The sequence below is a fragment of the Tinamus guttatus genome, unplaced genomic scaffold (assembly GCF_059628265.1).
Source record: "Tinamus guttatus ecotype Peru unplaced genomic scaffold, ASM5962826v1 Tinamus_guttatus_pri_ptg000151l, whole genome shotgun sequence".
NCBI classification, from domain to species: domain Eukaryota; kingdom Metazoa; phylum Chordata; class Aves; order Tinamiformes; family Tinamidae; genus Tinamus; species Tinamus guttatus.
This window is the reverse complement of record NW_028288685.1, coordinates 1,005,905-1,018,166: the sequence shown is the minus strand read 5'-3', so window position 1 is coordinate 1,018,166 and position 12,262 is coordinate 1,005,905. Positions and strand designations below refer to the sequence as shown.

Genomic DNA, 12,262 nt, shown 5'->3' with positions numbered 1-12,262 from the left:
GACCTTGGCGCTGATTTGAGGCTGACTGTTTTATTGAACTTGATAACAAATTCTGTATGATGATGGAATTTGGACAAGAAAAGTTGGCCTGTGAAATGTAACATCTTTCTTGGAAAGTAATGCCATATTTTGTATGTGTATTTATTTATATATTTTATATAAATATTTTATATATTTATATAAATATATAATATATTCTTATATGTGTTACTTTAAATGTTTGATGTCGCTGTAGAAGGGTTAGAAAAACAAAAAACACCCATCAGCAGCATGCTTTCCTGGTGGATCAGGAATTCAATGGGAGTTAAGGGCTGTACCCCTCCATGGGGGCCAAGCGCTCGCATGGGGGGACTGGTGTGTAGGGGAGCCACAAAAAGGAAGTCTGGGGGGCTGTGAGCTTGCAGAGGTGGGGGAGGATTTTAACATGTGGTTTGTGAGATTAAGGCCACTGGTCACTGCAGCTCAACTCTTTACATTTTGCCTTTAAAAGGTATCTGAAGCATCTTGTGGAATACCCGCAATTTCTATCCGATGTGGTAGGCTGGTGTCCTCATTGAAACTGAAATTTTAAGTTTGGGGAAGAGGAAGGAACGGGGGAAAAGTATATACAAGGTGAAGCATAGTCCAAGCTAATGCAGGCTTCCCAACAGATGGGTGCAGAAAGCTTTGTGAGGTGAAGATTTATTTCAATTTTTCCACTGCTATCGCGAGTGAAATGCTTGCAAGGATTTGTTGGCAAAGTTATAAACTATTTCCTCTCAAGCAACATCATACAAGGAAAAAATTATATATAGCAGTATTTGGGCTTGAATTCATTTAAAATCAGTCTGTATTAGTCTGTATCCTAAACTCATGAGTCTTCAGAAAAATAGTATCTCACCAGAATGAGAGGATAGCAGCCTTCGAAGCCACACTCTGTCAGCATGCAAGAAATATTTTAACAGCCCGTGGCAGTACTTCTGATTGGTGTTTTTTTGTTACATTTTTAAGCTTTTTATATTTTGCCCCCACATTAAAATAAATTAATGTAAAAGACACGTTGGCCAGTCAGGTTTCTTGAACAGTATAAAATTCTTTCATCTTCTCAAAGCAGCAGCTTTATTTTCTAAAAAACACCTTTTAAGGAACTCAGAGTAGATTTTGTGATTTGAACGAACAGTTTGTCACCAGAATTAAAAATATATATAATGATTCAGCTACTTTCACGGTGCTAATGAATCCAGCCTTCTATATGTAACATATTAAACATACAGCCACAGGAAGAAAGAAAAAAAAAAAAAAGTGTCTCTGGATGGTTGTGCAAGTCAGTTTGGTTATTTTGCTTCTCCTAGATGTTTTTAAAACAAAGACACTGTTAAGACACTGTTACATGCTAGCAAACAAAATATTTCTCACGTGCAATTTAAAGCTTCCACTAACCATTCAGAAATTGCTTGTTCCAGACTTTGCATAAACAGTTACTTGCACTAGTATTGGACATTTCCCATTGTGTACCTGACTCCCCTGACAGCTGGCATTCCTGGTATGAAATAAATTCAAACAACAACAACAACAAAAAAGGCAAAAAAAAGCTTATTTTCTCTCCCAAAGACAGTTCCAAACACAGTCCTTTAAAATGAAGGGGAGCAGCAGTGGCTTTTTTTTTCTCTCTTGGGTTTTTGTTGCTGTTGTTATTGTTTAATGTTACTGTTTCTATGAAGACAAGGGTCAATTCAACAAACATGTTACATGTCACTCAAAGGTTTTTCTCGTGGCTCTGCAAGGCAGGCTACATAATTAGTGCCTCATTCATCAGAAATATTCATGGGTTACATGTGAGTAGGAGAATGTGGGCAGCTTCAAGCAAATGGATGGGTAATGGGAAGGGCTCTTTTCCCTCTGCCTGAGGACTTTGGTTTTGGTGGCAGAAATGGACCCAACACACTAGAAAAATAGCTGCTGTTTTGGGTGTCTTTACGGCCTTCAGTTCTTCATTTTTTCTCAAGTAAACATTTGCCAGCTTTTTTTTTTCTTATTGTGAACAAGCTCTTTGAAGAATCTCATGCCATCAACTTGAATATTGTGACAGCTCAGAAAAATCCATGTAACTACTAACATTGTTTACATGGTAAATACTTGCATGGCACCACAGACTTCATGTATTTGTTGCAAAAGTTGCTGTTTTTTTTTGCATAACTTCAACTCTAGATGCTACATGTGTTCCATATGCAGCCCATATTGATGTAGTAAGTATTTATTTTAACCAGAGTAATAAATGCATAAATTCCTATAATTGACCAGAATGCTAGTTAAAGCTGCCTTCATGCAGCTCTATTATCTTTCCAGCTATTTGAGAAAGTTCCCTTTTTTTAATGGACCTACTGTGCTATAGTCTTTTGAGCTCAGAATATCGTTTTCCACCTTTTTGGCATGCACACACTTTAGGGCATAATGTTAGCTATTCGTGCACAGGGGAAAGGAGGCTTAAATGAATACCAAAACCACAGAATTAATTAGTTTTTAGTACAGTCTGAACTTTTTATGACTAAATTCCGTAGAAACCTTAACACAGCATAATTCTTTATGAACTTAGCCCTAAATTTAAGTAATGGTTTTACAAGTCTTTTGGGAAATCATTTTTTGGTATCTCTAGTCACTCTTTAAAACTGCATAACCAAGGATGGCTCTACAGAGATTTTATCTATTAGCAATACAAATTATATCTAAAGTATGAAAAGTGCTGAGCAGCTTTCCCGGATGCCAAAGCTTATTAGTATTTCAAATGAAATGTTTATATGGGTAGCTGTTTTGTATGCAGGCCTGCTGTGCATTTAAAAATTCTTCCTCTCTATTAATTTCTACAAGCTGACCATGTTTGCTTCCTGCATCTAGAAAGGACTATTTTTTATCCCTCACTCCTTTAATTTTTTTTTAAAAAGTTCTCCAAAAGACTAGAGTACTCCAAGGGCAAGCCTTCTGTGGCCACTATTTGGAATAAGTTTTACATTTGCAAGCGTGTAAAATTCATTCCATTTAAGACCATTAAAAGATAAATGTTTTGTTATGACTGTGTATCTGCTCCTAACCAGAAAGCATTTGGTCTGTCAGCATGTTGCATCTCTGTGTCTGTCAGTTCCAACACATCATATTATTTGCATTATACAACTTTTTTTTTTCCTGCTAAAAGGGAAATAGCCTTGTAAAATGATGCACAACACAAATTTGTTGTTCTGTGTGAGGAATTCTAGCTTTCAAATTCTTTCTGCATTTTGTATCATTTCTTTCTGATTTTACAGCTATGTAAAATCAGCCTATGTACAAACATAGACACTGACCCTAGAGAATACCCCATGGTAAAAATGTGCTTTTATTCAAAAGTACAAATGACCCCCAGGCTCTAAGCTGCCACTGAGAAAAACTGGAGACCAGGTATTAGCAAAAGCAAAGGATAATGCTGCAAATCTCAGTTTATCCTTGCAGAATGCTTGTCCTGCTCTAGTATGTGTCCTAGCTTTCCACTTACGCTGACTTCCTTAAGAGCCTTTCTCTGTCAGAGCTAATTTCACCCCATTGCTCTAATCATGGGTGGGGATGGAAAGAAAGGCAAAGAAGTTACTCCTCCAGGCAGCAGTTGAGATTTCCTCCAGCATATCTGTCAAGATGAAGAAAAATGCCCTTGAGAAGGGCTCTCTCCCACATCTACATGCAAGGGACCTTCCAAATTCGGGTGGCAAAGGGGCTTTGTCACAAGAGTCAGGTAGCGTACACGTTTCTTTCAGTCCCTGCAACTGCGGAGTGGAGCCTATTTTTGCCTGCTTATGCCACACCAAGAATATTCAAGGTGAAGATGCGTTTCCTATGCCCACTGCATATCACATAACTTGCACCTCGTGAAAAAGTCCTAACCAACTGAGTCTGAGAAGTTGATTATTGCTCTATCACATGGGTGCCAGATGCAACCTTCAGCCCGTAGAGCCTGCCACGCATTTCCACAGTTGCTCTTGCCCAGCTACCAGTGACACACTGCCGCTCTTCTCTTTCTGTTCCCTTTCCAGAGCCAAATGGTGCAAACTCAACTGCCAAAACAGCAATAAAAAGGAGCAGCAGCCAGCAGAAAACATGAAAGATGATGATGAAGATACAGCCAGCATTTGCCTTAGGCCTTCAGAGACACCTCACACAAAGATACATTTCCAAGGAACTCCAACATCCGCACATCAGCCTGCTGAACTGCAAAACACTGTCAGCAATGGAGAAAGGGAAAAAATAAATCACACATCACAGCTGGCATAATTAAGCAATTAAAAACCTCAGCTCAAGCACAAATGTGCTGCTCTGTGTTAGCTTAGGGGCGGTTTAAGGAGCCTGAGCAGCTAAAGCAGCAGAGACACTGAAGGTGCCGTGGATAGGGGGCTCCACAGGCAAAACTCTGCCCCGCCAGTGTAGATGTGCTCTCAGCTGCAAAACATGACTCATGATTAAGCTGCAAGAAGCCAAGTGTATGCACAACCCTCCCTTCACCTCTGCCATCGCTATCTGGGTTACCCAACCTATGGCTCAGAGGTTATAAAACATGTCTGAAATGGCAGACAGAAACCTTGGCAAAATGAAACACCCAAGATCTAGAGCAGGCTAAAGCTAGCTGTGCTCATTTGACCTGATTCAGCATCTGTGGGTGTATGATTTTCCCTCCTTTCCTTTCAAGTCTGACCGTGATTCAACCTCACGTATGCGCCACAAACACAGTTGAAAAGCACTGTGCCACAAAACAGAAGCACACCAGGCACTCGTTTCCAGGCTTGAGCCCTACAACTTCTACCAGAGACTTCCCACTCCCACATGAAACCCAAAGCTGGTGCCAAAAAACTGCAGGCAGATTTTACACCTCATTTCCCTCCTTCCAGGCTCAGAGATGAGGTTATCCTCTGCTCCCAGCTTACACTGCTAAGCCTGCCAAGTCCCACCGCATATCTTCCAGGTGTAAAGGCAACTGGTGTAAAGGCAACTGGAAACTGTCAGGGCAAGCAACTGCCTTCTTTCTCTGAAACCACTACTGTGAAGGGCAACACAGGAGGGGGGACAGGACATGGGCTAATTCCAGGTTCCCAAGCCAAGAAGAGCCTCTTCTATGGGTTTGGCGAAAAGAGTAAAGCTCGGTTGTTGCCCCCTACCTCCCTTTTATAGCCTCTGATTTTCTGTGCAGGAAACATTTCTTCACAGCACTTGCGAGGTTCTATGTTATCTTACAGACATGTTCACGCTGCCGTACTGGGCATCCAGTGTTCCTATCTAGGAAAGCTTTCAGTAATTTCCCTTATAGGCTACTTTGCCCAGAGTAAAACAGGGACTGAAAAGGGCAGAAGGAGGGAAAGTGTGTCTTGATGGGGGAAACTTAAAAAAAAAGAAAAGAAAAAAAAAAAAAAGGAAAAAAAATCATCAGGAAAACCAGAGCTCAGGAGGCAGTTATCTAAAGGAGCCTATTTTCCTCTCCTTTGCCACTCCTTGCTACAATGTCCTGCTGAGGTTAGACCTGCTCCTGCTGCCAAAGAAAGAGCTGGATCTGAGTGCGGCTTCACCCAGTCCTAGGATAACTTGTGGAAAGAAAGGGAACGGGACGGTGTAAAGCGAATTATTTAATAGCACATCTTAAATAACATGACGTCAACGTGTAAAAAATTTACACCTGCTAAAGGTTGTACAGAATATCCTGCTGTGTTTTACCATATAGCTAATGCATATGTTTGAAAAATAGAAACAAATATTGTCCTATTAGGTATTCAGTATATAATCCAGGTTTAGACTTTCCTTTTTAAGAAACAGTTTGACATTGAAATGGAGGTGCAAAAGCAACATGATATATAAACATAACAGGTTTTAAATAAGTTCCTAAGCATGTTCTCTACTGAAAGATATTTTTTTCACATACAGTTTGACGTCTATAAATACATAGCACAAAAATGCAAGTGTACAAGCCATTTCTCCCAATAGAGTTATGTCTTTTGAAGTTTTAGGTAGCAACATTCCTCCAATATAGGATGTATACATACAAGAGCAATAATATTAAGTATTTACATATAAAGTTATGAAGTGTTTGAGGATATAAATTAGTAACAACACGCAGACAAAAATATACTTACTGTGAAATAAATAATTCAACAGCTTTACATACAGGGGTATCTATAATATTATATGAACATAATATATAAGACTGTAGGACTTAGTCTTGCAGTTGCTCGTGTCTGACTATCACTCGAGCATCTGAACAATCCCAGTCAAGTGGAAAAGCTACTTAATGGGGTTGTTCCTATAGCAAAATTCAGGTGCACATATCTACCCACCTCGAAACAGCTCCTAGCTGATAGCTCGATCAGGCCCTGCGGAAAGCATGGTGTGAATGACTGTGTTCAGTTTTACTCCTGCAAACTGAGGTACTGTTGGCATTCAGCGTCTCCTTTCGGCTCCGGAGATGTAGGGATTCTCTTCCCATTTGCTGGGTAGACACACCAGCACCCAGCAGACTCTCCATCCAGTGAAGTTTCGCACTAGAACGATTGGGAAAACCAAACCCAGAATAAGAGACAGCCAACAGCAAATAAAAAGTGAAATACTACAAATAAGTGTGTTTCGACAGATTTAGGATCAGAAACTGGGGAACTGTCACGTGCAGACTATTTTTTAGAGTGTGATGCTCCATTCTGACAAAAACCTCTAACCAACATGCTTGGCTACAGAGCCTTGATCCAAGCTGAACTCCCTCTTATAGAGCAAGTTCAGACTTAAAAGAGTTTTCCCACTCCTTGATGGACAATAGTGTGAAACAGCGACATGGTCTGCTCTGAGAAACGGAGGGAAGGCAGGTTATATGGCAGGCAGTGTGAGTCATATGGCTGGCAGTGAATTAGGGGCCTGGCTTCACAGAGGGAAATAGGGCTCCTCTGGGGGTGAGACTTCTGTACATGCCCGATTTGACTGCAGGTGGCACATCCCACACCAAGGAGTCACGGTGATATGCACCTTTTGCAGAGCAGCTAAAGCCACGTGCCCGGCCTGTGGTATGAGAATGTGGGCTGAGGCTTGGAGAAGATACTGACTGTGCAGATTAGCTTTGGTGTGACTCAAAATGGCTCCTTTGGAGGCAGCAGTGTTATAGCGTAAGGTAGCACAGAAGAGGATTTTTGCTCTGCTTTCTAAAGTCTGCTCTTGCTCCATGGAGCTTTACCGCTGCTAATGTGTTTTACCTGAGGAGCTGAGTGCTTCCGATATTTTATTTTCAGGGCGGACATTACAAATGAACAGTGACTTGCGAAACAAAGCTCTTGATATGGCCTGGGCACATGCAGGGTTAAAAATCTTTCAGAGGAGGCCCTGTGTGCACCTGTTCCGCTCATGGAAAAGCCTCCTGCCCCCCTTCCTGCAAGCCTAGGGTGCGCGTCTCACTTTTAAGAGAAGAGGGACAAGCCATCTGCTCCCACCACTAAGCACCCCTGTCCTCACAACCTGCTCCTGCAGCAGCTGCAGAGGCAGGATGGGGAGGTGCTGCACAGCGACAGGCCAGCCGGCGTGGGGCCATTGGCAGGAGGAGGCACGTACCTGCCTGCTGTGGTAGAAGCCGCTCTTGCTGCAGTTGGGCAGGTAGAATTTGTAGATCTCTCCTCCGCTCCTCTGTTGAGCCATGGCCAACTTGTGCACAGCTCGGTAGAGCTCCTTCTGGCATGGTCCCTGAAGTAAGGGAATCAATGCACAGGGTGTCAACAGGACAATCACAAAGAAACCTGCTGAACCTAAATGTTACCAGTTGTGAAGCCAGCTGGAAGCTGGAAAACGGCTAATAGTCATGAAATTTGCACCGGAGCTGCCCTGTGTGCAGTTTCTACTTTTTTCGGTAGGAGCACAGGCTTTTGTTTTTATTCTTTGAGGTTATTTTTCTATCTGCAGAAACACAAGGATTTAAGTACTCGGGTTCCCACACAAGGAAATTTAACCTGTGCTGAGTAAACATATTAAGACTTGGAGGGTACAAGCACTCCTATTATGGGGAGGCGCATGTCAGATGGCTGGCGTACGTGAGGCTGCCCATGTCTGCTGGGTTGTCATGGCCCTGAGCTCTGTTGACATATGGAGAATAGATGCAGAGCATACCCAGGCGATGTGAGAGCAAACATCTGCATGTTTGTTATCTTTTGTGTGGGGGGCACGGCCGGCACTGTAACAGCTCAAGGCTTTAACTCTCCCACAGACATCCACAACTGCATGACCGAAGAGTCAAGGAGGGCCGGCAATGTGCACGCTGTCCCCTACATGCCTTTCAGTGCTTTGGAAGTCAGAACTGCCATCCACTAACAGCGCCTGATATGTTTGAGTGAGCGGAAGGGACTTTGCAAATATGTCTGGTTCTGAAAGGAAATCAGATTTTGCCCTCTGCTTGTGCAAGGCCTCCCCAGGCCAGGCCCTCCGGCAAGCAGTCAGTCCCCTGGAAGTCACTGGGTTTACTCTTGCTCTTGGTTCGTAAAAGCAGAAGCTGTAAAAACATGAATTAGAGCTCACAGGGCTTTTATCTGATAGCTCAAAACCAAATTCTGAATGTCGGCCAGCTTCCTAGTCTTTTATTTTTCTTTTTTTCTTAATTCTTTTTGCAATGTGACTGTCACGGCCATACAAAACAGGGCCTCATGTCACGCCGGCGTGTGACCCAAGGCAGTTGAAGTGGGATGCTGGCAAGGGTGCTAACTCTGGTTCTCTAGTGCCCCCACGTGGAATCATGACCTGCGTCATCGCTAGTGCTGCTCTCTCGTAAGGAGCAAACCACTGCTCTCTCTTGTGATGGGCTGCTGACATCCTAGACACTCAGGAATGCCTTTGCGTGCCACAAATCATTGGCCCAGGCATAAACACCTTGTGTTTTTTAATTAAAGCACCAAAAACTTCCAAGATCATAGGACACATTTCTGGAATTTAAGGGCCCATGTTATAGTCTGGTATCAATTGCAGAGTGAGATTCAGCCTCTGCAAGGAGTTTCTAGAACTTTGCAACTCAGCCACAACTGCTTTTATAGCCGCTCCCATTTTGCCTTTTCCTTGGGCATCTTCCGAAAGAGGAAGTCTGCTTGCTGGCTACCCAGAATATTGACCTCTCGGGGCTGCTGGGAGAGTTTCATGCACATTTGCATTTAGTATTTCAAATCAATAGCAGCTACTGAAACACTGTTTGAAAGGCTTGCAAGAAAACTCACCTGCTCTCTCCATTTCTTGAGCTCAGATATCCTTTTTGCTTTCATGTTTTCATATGCGGCGATGGCATTCCAGGGGATGGATTTGTCCTGGCCAATGGGAAACATCAACTGGTAGCTCAACTGGGTCATTTCCATGCTTTCTAAAGTCATATCCTTGTGCTCAACAGAGTCTGGAAAGGAATGACAGGAAGATGGAAATGTTTAGTGAGCTTCTGCCTTTACTCTTCCAAAGAAAAAAAGAAGAAGAAGAAGAAGAAAAAAAAAAAACATAAAAAGTGTTGTGTCTAAGATCAGCTTCAGCAGCTCTTGCAAAAATAGCACTTTACATGGGCAATCAGTAATATATTCATCCGCTGTTCTCTAAAAGTTGGTTAATTTATCACCTTCCAGGATCACTTGTCTACCAAAGAGGAAGCTAAAACCAGGCTGTGTGTTAGGAATGAAAGGTCTTCCTTGACTACAGTAGGCAGAAGGCACTATGCTAAATGAAGAAAGACTGAGTTCAAACTTGTAAGGCATTTGGCAATTGGAACAATGCATTTTGGTTTCTGTTGGGAAAGGGAATTGCTTCAGACCCAGTGCCGCAACATCCTTTAACGTGTGCTGTGCCTTGGCTCACTGGGGCAGCCATCGATCCTGCCAGCCTGACGAGGGTCTGATACCCAGGGGCTGGGAGAAGCTGTGTGGACTTGAGCATGTGGCACCTGTCAGCCCTGCTCGGAGCATGCAAGCACTCCCATGGGAGATAGCAGAAGCTCTTAGCAGCTGTGGGGACGCTAGCGGGAATGCTTTGGCACATGCTTAAGTAAGTAGTCAGATTAAAACTACAAACAACCAATCAAGAGTCAGTACTAGAAAAAAAAGTTGAGCAAGATCAAGGAGGGAAATTTAAAAAGGAATAAAAGTAGAGGAAGAATAATATCCAACACCCACCAAAGAAGGTAACTTAAGCACTGAATCTAGCAACTGTTCCCCCTTGCCACCACCCCAACAGGAATATCTCCACTTCTACCACCAATAGCAACTACAATTTTGATTCACCCAAAATTAATTTTGCAATGCTCTACCACTGATTAACAACCAATAGGTGACCGTAGCAGACATGATGCTAAAAAATAATAACAAATAGTAAACTGTGGAAGCAATGCTTTCTGCTCAGAGAGAGGTGGGTTAACACCACGTCGCTGACAGTACCTGTGGGCTCATTGGCCTCAGCAGCAGGTGTGCAGGTTCCCTGTCCCCGCAGCAAGGCACGCAGTGGGCCAGGCTGCTCTGGTGGCACGTGGCAGCGGAGCCCACGGGCACAGCGTGCCGTGTACACTCCGCAGGGCTGCCCTGGCCCCAGAGCGCAGGTCTGGCAGCAGCCACAGCCAGGCTGCCGTGCTGTCTCGGGGCAGCTGGCCGCTACCAGTGGGCACTGGGCTAGCTTCTCTGGCGTACATGGGGCACAGCGGGATGGCTGGGGTCCCTCACCACCAGCCAGGCCAGGGCCCAGCAGCACTGGCAGCAGCACCAGCCAGGGCAGCAGAGACTGTACACCAGTCATGGCAGGAGTGAGCAAGGAATGGGCTGATGGCGGCTAGGCACACAGAGGAACAGCAGCAGTAGTTGCTTTGAGCACCGTGGGCTCTCCCAGGCCATTTATACAGTGCTGTGTGTGGCTGTTAATCTTTAACCTCCGAGTTAATGATCATCTGGCCAAGAGGGCCGGAGGAGCATCATTTCACTGGCCATTCGTGTCCCTGACCATGCTTCTCCTCCCATTTCACTTTCCCCCTTTGTCTTTTTTCTGTTTTTTATTTTTCCCCCCTCTTCCCCAGACACGTAGGAATGCTTTTATTCCCTTGCCTCCACCTCCAGCACAACTGTTAACAGAGAAAAATGTGGCAGGGGGAAGGGAATGGTTTCCTTCCCCTGTGGCATGTTGCAAGTGTCTCTTTTTCTTGACAGTTGATAAAAATGTAAATGTTTAAAAAAGAAATGCCGGTGGGGGAAGAAAGGAGGTGGAAGGGGAGGAGGGAAACGTCATTGAAACCCAAGCCACTGGCTATGCATTTCCACAGCAACACATGCAACAAACCCATGTTTGATTTTCATCATGTGGCAGCAGGTTAGGGCAACATCAACCCGCTGAGCCGGGAGTCCTGGGCTGGGCTGCGTGGGGCTAGGGGGAGGGGGGTGCTGCAGCCACTGCCCTTGTGCACGCAGCATGTGTGCAGGGAAGCTGCCTGCAAGCAGCCTCCGGGCACAGGAGATGTTCCCAGGCTTCTTTGTCCCTGGCCCTGTCGCCCTCTCCTTCACTTTCACCCAAAAAAAGAAAAAAACAGTTCCCAAACTATCCTCCTCTTCACATGGCAGTTGCAATTACAATAAAAGCAAAAGTACTACGTATGTACTAAGCTGCAAATAGCAAATTCTGCTGTCAAGTCAGACTGTCAAGGCAACGTTTCTTTTCTAATGCATTTAGTTCTCTTTTGTAAAATGCATCATTCATGTGAAAGAAAGTGAGGCAAAGCTGCAGAGCAATGCTTTATATTTTATTATTTTTTATTGTACTTCTACTCTCCTTTCACTTATTATTATATTAATCATGCTTTACTTAAATTGTAGTGCTTTTAGTATTCATGCTTTACTTTTAGTGGATTTTAACCTGCTATATTCATAAATCATTTCAAAAAAGTATTCTCATCACCTACAGGCATTTACAACTGGAAGAAGCTTTTTCACCTAGCCACTTCATCGTATCATTTTTGGCTATCCAATATTTTAGCAATTTGGTGGAATGTAAAATGAAAAAGTATTTTCCTGGCTCTCCTTCCGGATACCCAAAAGGGTGTCATCACTAAAAATCAGCTTACATTTTGAAGCATATTAAGCAAAACTAGTTTTACAGAGTTTTGAAGAATTCTAAGGGAATCACATTTGTATGATTGGGATCGGATTCTGTCTGACAACCTGGGGCACAATAGTTTCTGTGGAAAAACACAGCAGGTAGGCTTTTCCAGCTAATGTTCCCTTTTCCTATGTAAACCTTTTTTTTTTTTTTTTCTTGG

The 12,262-nt window shown here is 43.5% G+C and overlaps 1 protein-coding gene across 1 annotated transcript; it reads right to left on the bottom strand.

Moving 5' to 3' along the window:
• Positions 1-6,387: 6,387 nt before the first annotated feature.
• On the bottom strand, positions 6,388-10,773 carry IGFBP1 (insulin like growth factor binding protein 1). Its single transcript, XM_088522376.1, has 4 exons — positions 10,404-10,773; positions 9,210-9,379; positions 7,570-7,698; positions 6,388-6,521 (listed from the first exon to the last, which is right to left on the bottom strand). Exons 1-4 carry the CDS (start codon positions 10,753-10,755, stop codon positions 6,390-6,392), a joined length of 783 nt encoding a protein of 260 aa, XP_088378502.1. The 5' UTR covers positions 10,756-10,773; the 3' UTR covers positions 6,388-6,389.
• Between the last annotated feature and the right edge of the window lie 1,489 nt (positions 10,774-12,262).

What these genes read in the sequence shown, in the direction of transcription:
- IGFBP1 (XM_088522376.1), bottom strand. Translation starts at nt 10,755, where the DNA reads ATGACTGGTGTACAGTCTCTGCTGCCCTGGCTGGTGCTGCTGCCAGTG. An exon ending in TCAAGAAATGGAGAGAGCAG is followed by an intron (nt 7,699 to 9,209) that starts GTGAGTTTTCTT and finishes CCCTTACTTCAG; the next exon opens with GGACCATGCCAGAAGGAGCT. An exon ending in GCTTCTACCACAGCAGGCAG is followed by an intron (nt 6,522 to 7,569) that starts GTACGTGCCTCC and finishes CAATCGTTCTAG; the next exon opens with TGCGAAACTTCACTGGATGG.